The following is an 18,617-nucleotide window of genomic DNA, read 5'->3' as shown; positions in this document are numbered from 1 at the left end:
GGTGACTTGTGAAAGCATCTCATTGAATGGCGAAGTTTCTAAATTCGTCTACACTGCCAGATCAGCTCACTTCAAGCATGAGAACAGGGTCTCTCCTGGGCCTCGGGTGAAAGGCTGGTGGTCGTCAACCCGTCACAGACTGGACAAGTTAAAAGGTCATTTTGTTTGGTTCATAGGAAACATGGGGAATAGCGGAATCGGCCTCAGCTCCTAAAATACAAATGTGTGTGTGTGTATGTGTTTTATTTCTTTATTTTAATGATCTAGGATATATGGGCTCAATTTTTAAAACTTGGACAGCCCAGAAAAACACAAAAGAAGAAAACAAAAATCACTGATAATCCCACCTGCCCACCCACCCAGAAGTAATCACTGTTGACAGTTTGATACCCGGTTTGCATCTGCGTGTGTACATTTGCACTGCGGATTCTCTGCAAAACTGCCATTCTGAGCACAATTATCTAGCCTGATTCCTTCACCCACCAAGGTATCATGACTCTTTTCCCACCTTGATAAATGTTTCTAGAACATGATTTTTAATGATTGCATAATATATTGTAGTGAAGAGGTACATGATTTATTTAACTAATTTCTTGTTGGACAGTTTGTTTTTTTAATATTATCCATATTGCCGCTTTAAACATCCTTGCACATTAATCTTTAGGTGCATCTCTGATAATTCCTTGGGCTGTCTTTCTAGAGGTGGCATTGGCTTGGGGGGAGAGGCATAATTTTAAGGCTTTTGATTAACTGTTGCCAAACTGCTGTTGGGAAGGAATTTGTTTTTTTATAATCCATCCTACTAACATTTAGCAGCGTTTGAGATTCTTCATTTTTCTCCAACTATGCCAACACTGGATATTATATTTCTTCTGCATTTTTGCCAGTCTGATAGACAACAAAGTATCCTATTTTAATTTGCATAATCTAAATAGTAAAGTTGAACTCCTTTACATGTTCATTGTTTGTATATATGTATATGTATTTGCATATATATATTTGTGTATCACTTATTAATATCCTATGCCCATTTAATCACAAGAGTCTTAACATTGCAATGTCATCAAATCTCTCGTTCTTTTTCTTTCTGATATCTTATGAGTCGGTTTTTTAGGAAATGATTGATGCATCCACCTTAAATTCAGATTCTTCAGCCTGAGGTTGAATTAAATTGGAAGCCCATCACCATTTCAACTGAGAATGGTCAGAAAGTGATGAGAGACAGGGATATAAAGAGTCCGGGAGGAGAATAAACCCCATCAATATATCTACTCATGGGCCAAGAAAATGATATTGGAATAAACAGATACTCCTGATGGATCTGTGTGCTTTGACATCGATCCTGGACAGCAACACACTCCATTGCAAACCCACCGGGGCTCATCTCGAGTGATTATATTTATGACTCCTAGAATCTTGTTCTTCCTTAAAGAAAAAACAGAAAGAAGAAAGAGACAAAATTTAAAAGAACATTTATAAAGCAATTTACTTAAATTATAAGAGAGTAAAAGCCAGGCTTAGAGGATAATTGAAGAATTGCATTAAAAAGGAATCAATATCTTTCTGGAATTCGCTCTGTCCTCATTTTGTGAGTTGTTTTGCAAAGGGGTGGACACTCTGTCACTTCCTTGCAAATTTCTGGTAGCATTATCCCCAAGGTCAATACTTCTTCCCCTCTCTTTGATTGTTCATGGTTTTCCTTTTCACACAGCCTTAACTCACTAAGACTTGCAGGAGCAGTGAGAGTGGAGGGCAGGGGCTTTAAAATGTCAAGTCCCCGTTCCAGCCCCTGAGATCCCAGTGTCCCCAGTACGGGCGCCAAGGTTTCCTTGTGCATCTTCGCACTGAGCCCTTGGAGAAGGTCAAACTCGTAAAGAAAAGAAGGTGGAAGGAATGAACGGTAATTTTTTATTTTTTCAAATAAGGTTTACCTACCTTGTGAGGCCCAGATTAAAGGCACACTTAAATAGCAGTAAGGAAAACCAGAAAGGGGAGAAGACGATACCCGAGTTCCCTTCCTCCTAACTAGTCATCATCCATTTCTCTGCTCTCTCCGCTGGTCTTTGTTGATATTCCCTCAATTGTTGAATCACCTGCTTCCTTGCATTTCTGTTTCAGCACATGTCGTGTTGTCTCATGATCTTTATGCAGAGATGCGTTTCAGGGAGGGGTCTTGGAGGGGCTCTCACAGCTGCTCTGCGGTCCAGCTGATTTACCTTGGGATGCAACAGCTCAAGGAAGTGAGGTGGCCGCACAGAGCCGGAGCAGATGGGTCACGTCGTGGCACAGCTATGCCCCAGGCCCTGTCCCCACAACAGGCACACAGATGTTGGGGATGCTACCGGGAAGCCACAGTTCTTTGAGAAATAGTGGTTACCGTGCCACTACTGGGGTATGTCATCATTCTGAAAGAGTATAGAAATAATAATTTTTGGACTTTTAAGGAAATGTTTACAAATGACATGTATTCTTAGGCCAGACTCAGCAGCTGCAAAGCAACTCTGAAGAGCGGAGAGAGAGAGGTAGGAGGAGAGAGCAGTTATTGCCCAGGCAGTATGAAAAATATCTCAGCCTCCAACTGCATGGAGAATGTGTCTAATCCTAGGGATGTGCTCAGATTTTGGCATTTATTCATCCACTTGGCAGTCATTGCATTCAGCATCTACCATGTGAATTATGAGAGTAAACATCCTCTTTAAACTCTACATATGTCATTTACTTATTTGTTAATATGTTTATAATTAATTTTCCTACTTAGGTCAAAAATAATTGAGTGAATTAACCTGAAAAGCACATCATATAAAAAGGTAGAGGAATCAGAAATGACATTGGAAAGTATGCATGTGTGATCCCTTTGACAGGAACAGTATTTCATCTTTAAATTGAGCTTCCTGGCAAACAAGGCAAGAAGAGAAATTAATGGATTATTTCCATTTTACTAGAGAGAAATCATTGGTACTTCAGGAGAGGTAAAATTCCTTGTTAGGGGTCAATTCCAAGAAGACATTGCATTTCTTCACCGTTTCTCACTTTACGTGGAATCACTTACCACCTCCAATGCTTTCTATCTATTGCTACATCTTCGAACAAGAATTTCCTGCTTTCTCAGTCAATTGAGAGGGGTATAGATAAAACAATCGTTTAAGTAGGTGTGTTGAGATGTATACGCTCAGGGACAGGGAGCAGCATGTGCAAAGGCCTGCAGTGGAAAGAGCTTAGAGTACTTGATCCTGTACGAAAGCTCAGGTGGCAAGAGATGAGGCCGGCCAGGCGGCAGGGCCAGCCTGAGACACACTGCAGGGAGTTTGCATTTTACATCAGAAGCCGTGGGGAGAGTTTGTGACAGGGAAGGAACAAGGTCCACTTATATTTTAAGAGGATCCTAGCTGCTCTGCAGAGACTGGTCTGGGGGCCGAGAGAGGAGGCGGGGAAGCTGTTGCAGTTAGTGGTCCCTGTGAGAGGTAATTAACACAGGTAACAGTGGTGCAGATGGAAGGAGTTCTGAAGACAGAGTGCTAATTAGGACCTTACTTTCTCATGACGTTAAAATATGCCACCGGGGCGGGGAGTCCACATCACCAATTTCTCTCCTTCCTCAAAGCCGGGCTGAATGGGGAGGGACTTTTAGTCCATGTGGCTGTGCCTGGCACCTGCTCAGGGTGCCAGGGCCTGAGGGGCTCTCATCTGTTTACAGCCTGTAAGTCCCACGTCCTCTTTAAAAACCCTCTGCTTGTCTGTCTTGGGCCAAGCTGTGGGGTTGGCCTGGTGTTATCTGAACCCCTCTGAGCTGCTGGTGAGAGGGCGGTGGGGAGAAGTGGGAGGAGGCATGAGTTTGGAGAGTTCGAGATTCACATCCAAGCCCTACCTCTGATCCTCCCTGTGGCCTTGCGTAAGACACTCCACCACCTTGAGTCTCTTTTTTCATCTGTGCAGTGGGAGGAATAAAAAACGTGGTCACCATTGTAATTTTACTGTTACTAATGTCAGCCACCATTTGCTGAGCACCTGCTGCGTGTCATGCCCCGTGCAAGGTGCTTTGTGTGCATTATCTCATTCATCCTCATTCGGTCCACACGACAGCTCCATGGGCTTAGGCATTAGTAGCCCCATTTAATAGGTGAGAAGGCTGAGGCCCAGAGAGGTTAAATAACTTGTCTGAAGTCTCATAGCGAGGAAAGGGTGGAACACTGTTTGGGAATGGCTTTCCAGCAGGTGTACCCACCATTGGAAAACTCTTAAGGGGGTCCCCACCCTAAGGCACCACCAAGTTACTCATTTTATTTTGGTGCTTTGCGATACTTTAGAGCCCAAGATTTTGCTTCCAGATGGGCTTGGAAGATAGAGCTAAGATTTGCCTAAACTGGGAGGTTCCTGAAGCCTGTGGAAGGAAGCACAAAGGAGGGTGGAACCCTGCACAGAGTTAAGCGCTGCCTCGGGGAGAAGAGCATTGTGGAGCCCTCACCCAGCCCCAGCCGGTGTTGGGAATTCAGGGTTTCTGTAAGCCCAGATGGCATAGTGCTGCCCCCTGCAGGTGTTTATGGGAACTACAACAGGGATGGAGGCGTGCCCAAGGGAATACCTTCCCAAAGAAATGTGGTTGTACATGAATAAAAACACACTGCCTGCTGCCTTAGGAATTCCACTTTTCTCTAGATTATTAGATGCACCTGTGCTCCAAGATGGCCTGTGAAAGGATGTTAATTGCAAGTGTTTGTGCTGGCAAAAAACAAGAGACAACCTAAATCTCCATTGATAGGGGAGTTGAGAACTCAATGGTGGTGAGTCCCCGCCAGAAAATGGGATGTAGTGTGGGAAGAGATGAGCTCAATGTCATTGAACTGGTGAGGAAAGAGCCTTAAAGTACATTTTTTGGCTGAAAAAAAAAAAAGACGGAGCAGAAAATGTTCAATATGAGTCAATTCATGTAAAAATCAGATGATAGTTTTGTATACATACATACACATGTTTATGAAATGTAAGAACAAGTCAGGAGAGGCAGACACCAAAATGTAACTAACTGTGGTTACCAAGGATGGTGGGTTGAGACTTCCACGCCGGGTTCTGGGTTCTCTATAAGAATAATACCGCACGCTTTTGTAGCTCTTAACTATGTTCCAGGTCTCGAATTCTTTATATATATTAACTAATTTAATCCTGACAACCACCCTGTGAGATAATACCACTGTTATCCCATTTTATGCCTGGAAAACTGGGGCACAGATTGGTTAAGTAACTTGCCCAGGGTTGCGGTTGGCGGTGGCAGAGCTAGGGTGGAAGCCCTGCAGCCTGGCTCCAGGGCGGTAGCTCTTAATCACTCCTTCTGCTTCTCTCTCCGAACTCCATGCATATCTGAGGTGTGTGTGCTCACACCAGTGTGGAGAAGCGTGGTCTGCCTCACTCCAGGTCTCATGTGCTGCTCTTTCTGTGCCCTAATTTGAACAGTTTCTAGGAGCTACTTGGCGTATAGTAGAAAGCTCATTAAATATCTTATTGAATGAATGAATGGGTGGATGAATGGATGGATGGGTAAATGAATGGATGAAAAGGAAGTTATATAGGACAGAACATGAACTGTGCCTCCAGAAACTTGTCTTATCATCCTAAAGACAGGAGTGTGAATGTGACTCAGAGCCTGTAGTAGAGATGGCAACAAATTATAGAAGTGTGATGGGTGCTCTCGGAAGAGAGAGCCAACTGCAATCTGGGAAGGCTTCCTGGAGGCCGTGGGAAAGGAGCTGGATGTGGAAGGCAGGGCAGGTATGAGGAAGTGTGCATTAAAGAAAAGAAGGATATTTCTTAAGAGGAGGAAAGTTGGGGACAGGAGGGATGGTTAGACTTGCTCGTGCATTTGTGTCCAAGTTGATTAGAGGTTTAGAGAATTTCTGGGGCTTGTGTTTGGGAGAAGGAGCTGGCAGACTCGTGAATTAGCATGAATTTATTACCTACTATGTGCCAGATACTGTATAAACAGTTTACATTAACTTAATAGTCCTCGTTGCTTTTTTAATGTAGAAGCAGGCACAGAGAGGTTAGGTAATTTGCTCAGTGTCACACAGCAAGTCATCAGCAGAGCCAGGATCATTGCTCAGTGTGTCTGACCGTGGAGCCCCAGCTGGTCAAGGTGAAGTCAACAACAGGTGTACATCATCCTTTCCTCCCTTCCAGGTCACTAACCTGCGCCTTAGACCAGCCTCTCCTTCCTGAAGTTGAGAATCTCTATTTCCAAAAAGCAAAGAGCTTGCCCCTTGAGGTCTGTGCCCTCCTTATTTAGCTGGATGAATCACCGTTATGTGTTCTCACCTGGGACTTTTCCAGAACACTTCTTCTGCATACACTGCTCAGCACAGTAACCTGATAGTCTTGTGACCTTGTGGTACACTTCATGCTTGCACTTGGTGCACGTTTTAGAACACAGAAGCATGCGCGCATCTGCTATGTTAACGCATCCCCTCCGTCCCCCTTACCCCGCGACCCCTCCACTCTATTCCTCACCCCTCCGCTGAGCAGAGACTTGTGTCAGCCTGGCCTATGATTTGGGGGTTTCAGAGACAGCTCCAAAGAGCTGAGCGAGGCAGATTTGCCTCCTGAGAGCATTAATCTAAGTAGCAAGTTATTAAGTTTGAAGACATAACACATATAATTTACATTTCCATAATCATAACGTGCCGCCTGAATGCCGTCTGGTGATGGATAGGATCTCAGCCATGCCATCTGCCGGGTCAGGTCGAGATTTCTCGATGATCCGGGTTGGTGGAATGCCCCTGGGCCGAGTTTCGCCGGTGAGCACGTGATGACAAGCATGGGAACATAGCCCTCTGATGATCGTCCCTGCTGGCAGTGGGCTCTCCCTGCATCTTACCTTTTTTCTTTTTAGCCAGAGCTCATTGAATTCCTAAGTGACTGGCATTGTGCTAACAGGGCTCCGTTAGCTCAAGAGAGAGTGGACTTATGATCTTCATGTGGCAGGACGGAAACCAGATGGACAGAGGTTTGGTACTTCTGTGAGGGGGCACAGCTAAGAGGCAGTGGATTTAGGAAGACATGGCGGGACAGGCACGCACAGGTAGAGCTTGCAGGTTGCTTTCATGCAGGTGTTGGATGTGATTCACCCCCCGCAGGCGGCTGTCTCCAAAGAATGAGGACATAGCTGTGGCCTCAGAGGAGGGGCCCCCGTCTTCGAGTCCCTTCCAAGGTCTGCGACAGTGCCGGGTTAGGGTGTGCATCCTGCCACGCCTGAGAGTCTCCGTCTGCCCTCCTGGTGTTTTCTTTAACTCCGTGGAACTCAAAGCCTCACGTTCTGGACCAGATTCAAGGATCCGGTTCAGTGGCCTGGCAGCAAGCCCCGCAGCACAGTTTGAGTGCTCGTTCCTGGGAGGGGAGAAACTGAGGACGGTTTCCTAGGCCCAACCCTCAGGCCTGCCTGGAGTCTATCCCTGGATGTCCCAAAGCCCCTGACCTCTCTGCTAGAATGACCCTTGACCACTGTGCAAGTAAATGTAGCTATTCCTTCTAACTGCAGCCCTGAACCCGAGGGACATAGAAGTTTAACTTGGGGCAAGACCTTAGCGAACACCATGTCCAACCTGCCATTTCTGGAAACCGAGGCTCTGCAAGGGGAGGAAGTGGCCCCAGGTCACCCAGTAAGCCAGTGGCACAGCAGGGACATGCCTGGGCCTCTGTCTTACAGGCCAGAGCTTTCTCATTTGCTACGGCTGCTTGCGATGGAGGCTAGCTCCAGTGAGGGAAGTGAGATGAACGGCCCTGGAGTACCTGACCGTGAGCGAGGACTCACCGTCCCCCAGATGGCCTGGACCTCAGGGCTGCAGGTGGCAGTGGTGAGTGAGTGTGGAGGGCTGGCGGAGTCACTACTGGGCAAGAAGCAGCCAGCTTTCTTTAGGAATTAACTCCTCTGTTTAATGGCACCCTTTAAAATAAGCAAGTGATTGCAAAAATGGAGGCAGGAAAGCATTAGACCTCAGATCACCCCCGTCCTCTTCCCCGCGAGATGTACACACATGTTAGTTACATTAAAGAGCAGTGGATTTGAGAGGCCGAGGTGGGAGGATCACTTGAGGCCAGGAGTTCAAGACCAGACTGGGCAACATAGTGGAAACCCCGCCTCTAAAAAAACAACTGTAGAAATTAGCTGGGCATGGTGGCATGTACCTGTAGCCTCAGCTACTCAGGAGGCTGAGACAGGAGGATCATCCTGGGTGACAGAGCAAGACCCTGTCTCTTTAAAAAAAAAAAAAAGGCGATGGGTAGAGCCAGTCCCATGGGTTTTGATGGCCACTGCACCCAGGCCATATTCTGAGAGCCTGCGTAGATGTGGAAAGTGCTGTCTCAGGAATCTTGTTTTTCTTTAGTTTTGCCAGGAAAAAAAGAAAAAAAAATGAAGGGGCAGAGGAGGATTTAGAGGGTCTTGCTCTCCAAGACCCACTGAAACCCCCATATTTGTGCCCAAGGAAGAGCCAAAACTCAGAGGTAGTGAAATGGTTGTAGCTTGAGTGGCTGTCAGATTTTCTGGTCCCATGGTCTTGTGATGGGGAAACTGAGGCACAGAGGGCCAAGGCCTTGGCCAGGGCTGGCCTCCTGTGGCCTGGGCTGTGCCTCTCGTGTCCATACCCTATCTGTCCCTTCCCAGCTTGGGGCTTCAGGGTCCCCTTCCGGAAAGCTTTGGGGGCGGCAGCGCGTGGGAGGCTGGGCGACCTCTCCGGCACTGGCTCTCCGTGGTGTTCTCATCCAAAGCATTAACCTCCCCTGGCTCTCAAGGTTGCTGCTTGCCTATTTATAGAACTGACCGAGAGGATCCTACTACTGCCAGCAATAAAGAATACAAATGATGCTCTGCGCATTATTCTTTATTCTTCCCCCGCTCTCCTTTTTTTAACTCCTTGGACGGTGCTTTTCTGCAGCTTGGTCCCCCTTCTGCACGCAGACTCTCCAGGGCAGAGAGGGGAGCGGGCGGCGTCGTGTGCCCAGTTCCTACTGTGCCAAGGCGCTGAACTTCTTGCACATTGCCTCATTAACCCACACCGCCCTGGGAGGTGGATCTCGTCCTTCTCCTCGGTTCACACATGCTGCTTCGTGAGCAGAAGTAGCCGGCCCAAGGACTCTCTGATAGCAAGCAGCAGAAGTGTGACAAGTCTCCTTCTGCCTGACTGCACAATCCATGTTCTTTCCACTCGCACCTCTCTGTTTCTGACTCTACCACAGCCTTCCAGATCAGAGGTGGCTGCAGGAGAATGCCTGTGAGTGATGGGTTTTGGGGGGGTCAGTATTTACTTTCTCTCCCAGTCAGGCCAGTCTTTTCTCAGGACCTACTGTGCGACAGGCAGTGCCTTATGTCTTACTGGGCACAAGTGTCATGAGGACCTACTGTGGACCTGGGGATGCCTCGTTTCTCACCATGCTGCAAGCGTAACAAGGACCTACTGTGTGCCAGGCAATGCCTTGTCCCTTACCAGGTACAAGTGTCATGAGGACCTACTGTGCCCAGGGCAATGCCTTGTTTTTCACCAGGCTGCGAGCATCATGAGGATACGCCCACTTTGTCTCCTCCCGCCCCAGCACACAGCAGGCCCTGGGTCAGCCTTGCTGGATGAATGGTGGGGCCCAACCCTGCTGTGTCTGGGAAGGAGCCGAGCAGGAGGCGGGCCAGTTGGAACAGCATCAGCGCAGGGAGCTGTGCCCTCGTGGAGGAGGGAACAGGGTAGAGGGGTCGGGAAGACGTGAGGGGACAGAGAGGACAAGGTGGCCCCAGAGGCTTCTGCTGACGCCACCTGTGCCCTGGGACCCACTTTCCACTTTGTTCTGGCAGGAGCCCACTTGGTCTCGGGCTTGCTCCATCCTGCATCTCCCAATTAACAGAGGTTTGACTTTCCTGACTGCCTTCAGGGGACCGAGTGCTAAAAGAACACTATAAATCTTTCCCTGCTCATCTTCTCAAAAGTCTTTTTTAAAAGCAGAATTTTGGAGAGCCGCCATCCTCTCGTTATCCTTCCACTGGGACTGGTATTAAGGGGGGAATGGAGGCACCTCCCGGCTCTCTCTTCTTCCTCTGGGGGAGGTTGGGATGTCAGAGTCACCTCTTCCCACAGGCCCTGCCCAGCCGGGCTCCCCGCCATCTTTGAAAGCTCAGCCGTTGGTCCAGTCGTCCGCTGTATTTGGGCATCAGCAGGGCTGAGTGTGTGGCAGGTTGGGGCAAGCCCTGGGGAGAGAGATCTAAGTGCTCCCTCCCCCTTCTTAGGCATATTATTTTTTTTTATATTGAAAGCAATGTCCCCTCATTGTGGAACATTTGGAAAATATTGAGAAACAGGAAGAGCAAAATAATTATCACCCATAACCCAGCCACCCAGAGAGAAGCGCTGCTAGCGTCTTGACATATGGCTTCTCAGTTTTGTTTGGTTTCATTTTTCCTGTATGATGCTTCTGTTAACATAACCGAGTTCGTATTGTGTGACGTGATTTGTAATCTTTTAACCCCACTTAAGATGAAAATATCTCACATGTCCATGGCATTGCTCTTCGTAAACATGCTTTCTGTGGCAGCATAAAATTTCAGTATGTGTAGATACCATCATATATTCACACAGCCAGTCAGCTGCGGCTGCCATAACAAAATACCGCAGATTGGGTGGCTTCAACAATAGAAATTTAATTTCTCACCATTCTGGAGGCTGGAGGTCTGAGATCAGGATGCCATCATGGTCAGGTCTGGTGAGGGCTCTCTTCCATGCTTGCAGACTGCTACCTTCTTGCTGTGTTCTCACTTGGAGGAAAGACCAGAATTCTCTCTCTCTCTCTCTCTCTCTTCATACAAAGCCCTCATGACCTCATCTATCTCTAAGTATCTCCTAAAGGCCGCATCTCCAAAGTACCATCGTGTTGTGGGTAAGGCTTCTACACAAACATTCAGTCCCTACTATGGGATGTGTTTGCTGGGAATCCTGGGGCTACCTGCCTGTCTCCTTGCATAAGCATCTTCATCTCAGCTGCAGGTGCCTTGTAGGAAAGCAATATGGTGGATCTGAGCTTCCACCCCAGGCTGTAGAGCTTGGGCTCACCTCCCCATGTGGTTCTTCCAACCACACACTGGAAAATGTACTATCAAGGTGGTGTCTACACTCAACATCAGTTGCTATGGGAAAGGAACTCCTTACTCACCGTGTGTGATTTCCCTCCATTTCCTCATCTAAGTAACAAGATCCCTCCCCACCAGGATTGGGTTCCATGAGGATTTCATGGGATAATACAGGCCAGGTGCAGAGCAGAGTGCCTGACACATTCAGGCCTTTATAAACGTTAAGCCATTGCTATCAATGTTTGTATCTCTTGACGCTCTTGTCTGGTATTTTATCGGGGTCCCTAAGACCACACGAGGTTCTGTGATTCACTGGAAAGGTTCATGGGATTTAGCATACACTTGTACCTGTGGCTAAGGTTTATTACACTGAACAGATACAAAGCAAAACAGGCACAGGGAAAAGGCACATTGAGCAAAGTCCAGAGGAAACCAGGCACAAACTTCCAAGGGTCCTCTCTCTGTGAGTCACACAGGACACGCTTAATTCCTCTAGCATCAAACCATGACAACACATGTGTAATACTGTCTTTCGGGGAGCACATTAGAGACCACCCAAGGATTTTACTAGGGGCTGGTCACATAGACACCATCTACCTGTGCTCACCCTCCAGACCCCAGAAGGAAAGCAGGTGTTCAGCATAAACCACACTGTTTGCACAAACAGTCTAGGTACAGTGCGCCACATTTATCAGTTAGGGAATGGTGTGGACACTGTCCAAGTCCAAGTTCCCAGACACTAGCCAGAGGCCAGCCTTGCAAGCAGGTCTGTCTGAGGACAGCAGTCTCAGGCCTGCAATGTTCACCCTTTAATGCACAGGTATCCTAAGAGATCATAGTTCTTGTGTTTGGACCACTTCACGAGAGGGGTGGGACAGATGGCCTTGTTTCCACAGGACAAAACTGAGGGCTTTAAAAGGAAAGGGACTTAGGCGCTGGCTTCCTCCTCGTGTATGGGGTCCTGAGAGGAAGTGAGGTCTGGGTAATGGGAGGGTGTCCCTCATCCCCCCTGTTCCCTAACCTGTGTGTCCCTCTCTCTCTAGGCTCTGAAGGGCTCCAAGAAGCTGGTGCTGTCCGTGTACTCAGCAGGACGCATCCCTGGGGGCTACGTCACCAACCACATCTACACCTGGGTGGACCCGCAGGGCCGCAGCATCTCCCCACCCTCGGGCCTGCCCCAGCCCCACGGCAGTGCCCTGAGGCAGCGGGAGGGTGACCGGAGGAGCACCCTGCACCTCCTGCAAGGCGGGGATGAGAAAAAGGTGAGCAGGGTGTGGGAAGGAGGCTGGCCCTGAGATGGCATGTTCTCCCTCCAAACCCAGAACAGAGAAGCTTCTTGAAGCTTCTAGAAATAAGGGCCTTGGTTCTGTCGGGGCTCTCCGTCGAGCCCCTACTGAAGGGTATTGATTTTTCTTTCTTTTTCTTTTCTTTTTGACCTGTGCAGTGTATATTATGATATAGGCTAAGCTGCTGCAAGAAAAGAACCCAAATACTGGGATTTAAATGAGAGAGATTCTTTCTCCCTCGTGGAGCAGAAAAGAGGGGACAGGGTAGTCTGGGAGGCACGCTCTGCTCCAGGACTTACCCTGGGATCCATATTCCCTCCATCTACCATCCCCTAGGGTGTTGCCCCCTCCAATGGGTGAAGCTGGGCCACACCAGCTCCGTCTTAGTCCCCAGGAAAGGGCAAGAGAGAAAGCTCAGGGCACCTCTCTAACTTAGAGATGACCGAACTTCCCACTGGTGCAGTTCCAGGTGCTTGGCCACACGCAGCTGCCAGGGGTCCGTGTTCCACAGGCAACCTTTTACAGTGGATCTTGGGTTGTAAGCAACAGAAACCAGTCCTGGCCATGCTGTAGAGTTGGAGTTTACTGGAAGGATATGGGTAGTCCCAGAATTGAAGCTGAGAAACGCTGGGTGCAGCCTGCCGGTGGAGACGCTTCACCCTTCCATTCTCTGTGTCCCTCCCTGAAGGTTCATGTTCCAAGGAGGGAGTGCCTCATGGGCTGCTGGGGACTCCGGGGCACTTTCACCGACAGGGCCACCAAGACTGTAGCTGGTGGGGGAGGGGTAGTTGCCCAGAGTGCCATGAGGTTTTGTAACCTTGAAGAGAGGGGCAAGGGCATCAGTGGATGTCCCCCTGGAGCCCTTTGCACCCCAGACCAGGACTGTTTCTTAAAAAAGAAAGAGATGGTCCCCTGATGCCTTAGCCTTCTCTCTGGGTGCTGTCTGCACTGGGCCCCTTGATGGCTCCTGGGACCAAGGATGCCGCTCCTGCAAACAGCTCTCTGGTGTTAGGACCTTGACACGGACAGCCAGGAGGCCGCACGGCTTGGGGCTTCGAGCCAAGCATCTTCCCTCTGGAGACTCTTTCTCAGCTCTCCTTTTCCTTTCCACAAGACTGTAACATTTATTTAATGTGTTTTGTGTTCTTTGCGCAAACGTCAATATGCAGGACGCGGCAGAGATCAGCGTGGCTTCTGCTGGAGGCGAGCAGCAGCGGGGTACCTCATTGGTATGCACCGCGGCAGCCTACGGGGCTGCTTCAAGGTTGCCAGGGCTGGGTGGGCTTGCACTCCTCCTCCCCACCAAGGATCGTTGCTCTCTGGCAATCTTGAGAGATGCTGCCTGTGGCGTTAAGTCATGTTCAAGGGCAGCCTTCCAGTGTTGGGCAGAGAACGTGCTTTATCTTTTCCTTGAGCCCTTTTCATGAGCTCAGAGTAGAGATTCTCACTGATTGAGAGCTCTCACGGCATCTTCCTGAGTCCTCACAGCTGCCCCGTGGTAGATGTCATTGTCCCCATCTTACAGATAAGGAATCAGAGGCGAAGCACCGCCACAGCTAGGACCCATTCAGTGAGTCACCCGGTGTTTCCTGAGCACCCGCCGTGTGCCTGCTGATGCCATGGGAGGCGGGAGAAAAGCAGTGGGCAGGAGAGAGGTCCTGCTCCAAGATCCACACTGCAAAAGGTTCCCTGCGGAACGTGGAGCCCTGGCAACTGCGTGTGGCCAAATACCTGGAACTGCACCAGTGGGAAGCTCGGTCATCTCTAATTTAAAGAGGTGCCCTGAGCTTTCTCTCTTGCCCTTTCCTGGGGGCTAGAATGGGGCCCTGTTGTGGCCCAGCTTCAGCCATTGGACAAGATAATTAACATGGTAAAAGTTAAGAGGTCCTGCAAGATAATTAAGGTGGTGAAAGTTGATGGAAATGAAATCGGAAATGGGTAGAGGGTGATGGGGAGGGAGGGACTGCTTCGGACGAGGTGGTCAGGGAGAGCCTCTCTGAGGAGATGGCTTCTGAGCTGTAGACCTAGAGAGGGAGAAGGAGCCGCCATGTACCATTTTAGGACTGGAAATCCCAAGTGGCAAGGACAGCACATGCAAAGGCCCTGAGGTAGGACCGAGGCCAGCGTCTTCAGACACGTTGCTAGAATTGAGCGGGTCCCAGGGTAGGTGGTAGATGAAGTGGCCTCAGGGGGTCTTGGAGTAACTTCTGAGAATGCAGAGGGCAGAAAGAATCATGCCCCAGGGAGGACACGGAGACCAGAGGAGGCAGGAAGTACTCTGAATCACACCAGAGAGAGGCCTTCCCCGATTGCATAGCTCGATAAATGTTAGCTGCCTTGGAATCTAAGTCCTATTTGGTCAGACCCATATATACTGTTCTTTGCTGAGTCCTCCCATCTTGAAAAGACTGAGAAATAATTTAGGGGCAGGGTGATGGATTTCAAATTTTCTGAGTTTTTTTTTTTTTTTTAGATTGTGGTAAAATACACGTAACATTAAATTTACCATCTTAACTATTTTTAAGTGTACAGTTCAGTATTGTTAAGTGCACTGATATTGCTGTGCAGCCAATCTCCAGACCTCTTTTCATCGTGCAAAACTAAAATCCCTTAAACAACAACTCCCCATCCCTGCCCCGACCCCGGGTCCCCCAATTACTGGTAACCCCCATTCTACTTTCTGTGTCTATTAATTTGAGCACTCTGGGTATCTCCTATAAATAGAATCACACAGTATTTGTCCATCTGTGACCGGCTTATTTCATGTAACATAATGTCCTCCAGGTTCATCCATGTCGTAGCATGTGCCAGAATTTCCTTCCTTTTTAAGGCTGAGTAATACTCCACTGCAGACTATCTTAGTTTGGGCTACTATAACAGAATATCAGAGACTGGGTGGCTTATAAACGACAGAGATTTATCTCTTACAGTTCTGGGGGCTGGGAAGTCCAAGATCAAGGTGCCGGCAGATTTGGTGTCTGTGAAGACCCTCTTCCTGGTTCATAGGTGCCGTCTTCTCGCTGTGTCCTCTGACGGTGGAAGGAGTCGGGGAGCTTTCTGGGGACTCTTTATAAAGACAGTAATCCCATTCATCATGGGTCTACCTTCGTGACCTCATCACCTCCCCAAACCCCACCTCCAAATATCATCACATTGGGGATTAGGTTCCAACATGTGAATCTGTGAGGGGACACAGACATTCAGTCTGTAGCACAGGTACATACCACGTTTTGTTTATCCATTCATCTGTTAGTGGACACTCGGGTTGTATCCACCTCTTGGCTATTGTAAATGATGCTGCCATGAACATGGTATATGAATACGTCTTTGGCACCCTGCTTTCAATTCTTTTGGGTATATACCCATAAGTGGAATTGCTGGATTCTATAGTAATTCTATTTTGAATTTTTTGAGGAACCACCATACTATTTTCCATAGTGGCTGCACCATTTTACATTCCCAATAGTACATAAGGGTTCCAGTTTCTCCACATCCTGGCCAACACTTCGTATTCTCTGGTGTTTTGGATAGTAGCCATGCTAATGGGTGTGACAATGCTGGAGGTCACAGCGGGGATGTGCTGGTGTTCGGGGGAAAGGCCAGTTCTATTTCCAAGATCTCTATCCTACCTGTTACCCTATTGCACCACCCCAGCATGAGGAGGCAAGTTTGGGGTACCCCGTAGTGAGCTCTTAATCCTGGAAAGGACTTGTTCTGGCACATTCCATGAGGTAGGATGTGATACATGCCCTGTGAAAGGGACAGGGAGAGTTCTGTGGTGTTCAGAGGAGAGAGGGCCTGCCCACCGGAGAGACTGGGGAAGACTTCCTGGAGGAAGCAGCGTTTGAGGTTTGACCACGTGGCAGTGGAACGGAGAGGTGGTCCAGACAGAGGGAACAAAATGACAGTGGGCTGGAGGTCAGAAAGCAGGATGGGCCCTCCGTGGTATTGTTTGGCTGTGACACAAGGCTGGAGAAGTAGAATAGAGGCGACTCCTGCAGCACTGAGGTGCCAGGCTAGGAATGTGTGCATCGGGGAGCACCTTTACCTGTAGGCCATGGAGACTCGCTGAGCGTCCTCTTGGCTGGTGGGGGAAGAAGATCAAAGTCAATTGCAGGTATGCAAAGACCTTTAGCAAGGAACAGGTGCAAAGCTCATTTTTCAAGAGGGGTGAGAGTGGTTAAGTAAAAAAAAAAAAAAAAAAAAAAAAAAAAAAGAGCTTCTGGAGCCAGTAAGGATGTTTTTGGTTCTAGTCAAGGTGACCTTCAGAGGTGAGAAATGCACCTTGGGGGAAGGTTCCCGTACTCCACTGGCCTTCCCTCCTGTGTGCACATTCAGGAAGGGATTGTTCCTGAGTGGAGTGGGGGCAGCTCATTTCTTTGAAATCACTTGACGTGGAGGCTGGTTTGAATCAGCCTACGGAGCTGGGGGATGGGTGGAGAGGACGCTGCATCTGATGAAAGAGTGAGTACATTGCCGTGGGGTCCTTGGGGTGGAGGGAATGTGCGTGATGTTTCCAGATCCTTCTCTGAGGCAGAGGCCTCCCCTGCTTGCTGCTCCTCCGTGCCTTCCCCTGACTTGGGGGTCCAGTCTGAGCTGTGGGACCGACCACCTGTTCTGGGGCTGTGATTGCGGTTTATTAACCTGGTGATGGAGCCGCAGCTTCCCAGCAGTTATCTCTGCACTGCAGTTTTCAGATTTCAATATGATTTTATAGTCATGTGACTCATAGGCCACACCTCTAAGGTCCTTGCAGATAGTGTCATTATTCCCATTTTCCGGATGCGAAAATGGAGGCATGGAGAGCCTGAGTGTTTCACCCCAGGCTGCATAGCCAGTGAGTGGCTGGGACAGGTTGTGTTCACATTGTCAGGCTTGTCCCTGGCTCCTTCAGTGTGCCCTGGCTCTGGCCTTTTGGCCCCAGCGTCTGTACGGCCACCGTGGCAGCTCCCTCTGGGTGGAGAGACAGCAGGGCCTAGCTGCCCACAGCGCCCGTCACCTTGGTCAGCGTCTGGAATCTGCTCGGGGGAGTGATGGGGACAGGAACAGCCATTTGCAGGAGTCAAATGCCCCTTACTACCCCCACCTGGTCATTGCCCGTGATCCTTGCAGATGGCCTCCCAAGGTTCCATGGCAAGGCAGGAAGGGGGACGGCTGGTGGCTGGGCCACCCGCAGTGCATGCCCCAGGCAAGTTTCACAATTCCCATTTTACTGACAGGGAAACTGAAGATCAGAGAGGCACCGGGGCTTGTCCCAAGGGTGCCGGGAGCGAGGGGCAAAACCAGCGCGTGACCAGGCCCGTGAGAGGCAGGGTACTGAGCTGGTTGCACGCTGGCTCTGCAGGCGGGCTGGGCTCCCAGCTGTGTAACCTCGGCCCCATCATTTCACCCCTCAGTTTCCTCGTCTGGAAAATGGGGATAGTGACAGAAACCGTGGAGGAGTGAGGACTAGACAAGGTCATGCGTGTAAAGTGCTGAAACAGCACCTGGGATACAGGAGACTCTGAGTACGCCCAGTGACCGACCCAGCGAGTTGTTATTATATTACTATTACTAGTGGTGGTGGCGTTGTTTTCACCGGGCCTGACTGCCTCTCACGGCTTCATTTGCTTTCCCGTAGATGAATTTTGGTTCCTGCCCAAGCCGGTTGAATTTCCAGCGAGCGATTGAGGCAGATTACCCTGTGGTTGATAGAACTGTTATTACAGTTCTGTGATAAAGACTCAATTTTAGTCCAATGCAAAGAGTGTACGGGGAGGGGGCAGGGAGGTGGGGAGGTTTGTTTTCATCCTCAGTGCTCAGAGGCGGCTGCTGCAGACGACTGCTGCCATCTGGGTGTTCCTGGGCTGGGCTGCAAGGACGCCCAAGCTCCCCTGGGCTCTGTCCTGCAGCTGGGAGGGACCCCGGGGGGCGTGGGGGACCAACTCCGGGAGCCTTAGTGTGCAGCCCCGGGGCGGGGTCTGGCCCATTCCATGCCCCGAAGGTGCAGTGTGGCGGAGGGGGCTGTCCTGCGGGCGTGAGGGGGGTTGCAAGCCGGAGCTGCCCACTCTGCCCTCAGCCAGCACCCCTGCCCCCTCCCCCATCTGAAGGCTCACACCCTCTCATGGGGGGTCTTCAGGAAGTTGCCCCCTCTCCTGCTGCCTGTCCCCAGGAGTCTTCCTACAGTCCATGTCTGAGCCTGTTACTGCTGAGCTCAAAGCCCAGCTTCGTGGCCTGGCTCCCTACCGCGCGGCCCCCCCCCCCCC

General features: G+C 49.6%; 1 protein-coding gene across 2 annotated transcripts in view; it reads left to right on the top strand.

Annotated features, from left to right (window-relative positions):
• Positions 1–18,617, top strand: part of WHRN (whirlin) — an 87,426-nt gene that overhangs the window by 11,861 nt on the left and 56,948 nt on the right. For both annotated transcript variants that reach the window (XM_069474582.1, XM_069474581.1), the window contains exon 2: positions 12,130–12,348. In XM_069474582.1, the coding sequence (XP_069330683.1) occupies positions 12,130–12,348 (219 nt within the window). The remainder of the gene's footprint in view (positions 1–12,129; positions 12,349–18,617) is intronic.

The sequence above is a fragment of the Eulemur rufifrons genome, chromosome 7 (assembly GCF_041146395.1).
Source record: "Eulemur rufifrons isolate Redbay chromosome 7, OSU_ERuf_1, whole genome shotgun sequence".
NCBI lineage: Eukaryota > Metazoa > Chordata > Mammalia > Primates > Lemuridae > Eulemur > Eulemur rufifrons.
The sequence above is the reverse complement of the archived record's forward strand: the minus strand, read 5'-3'. Positions and strand labels throughout refer to the sequence as shown.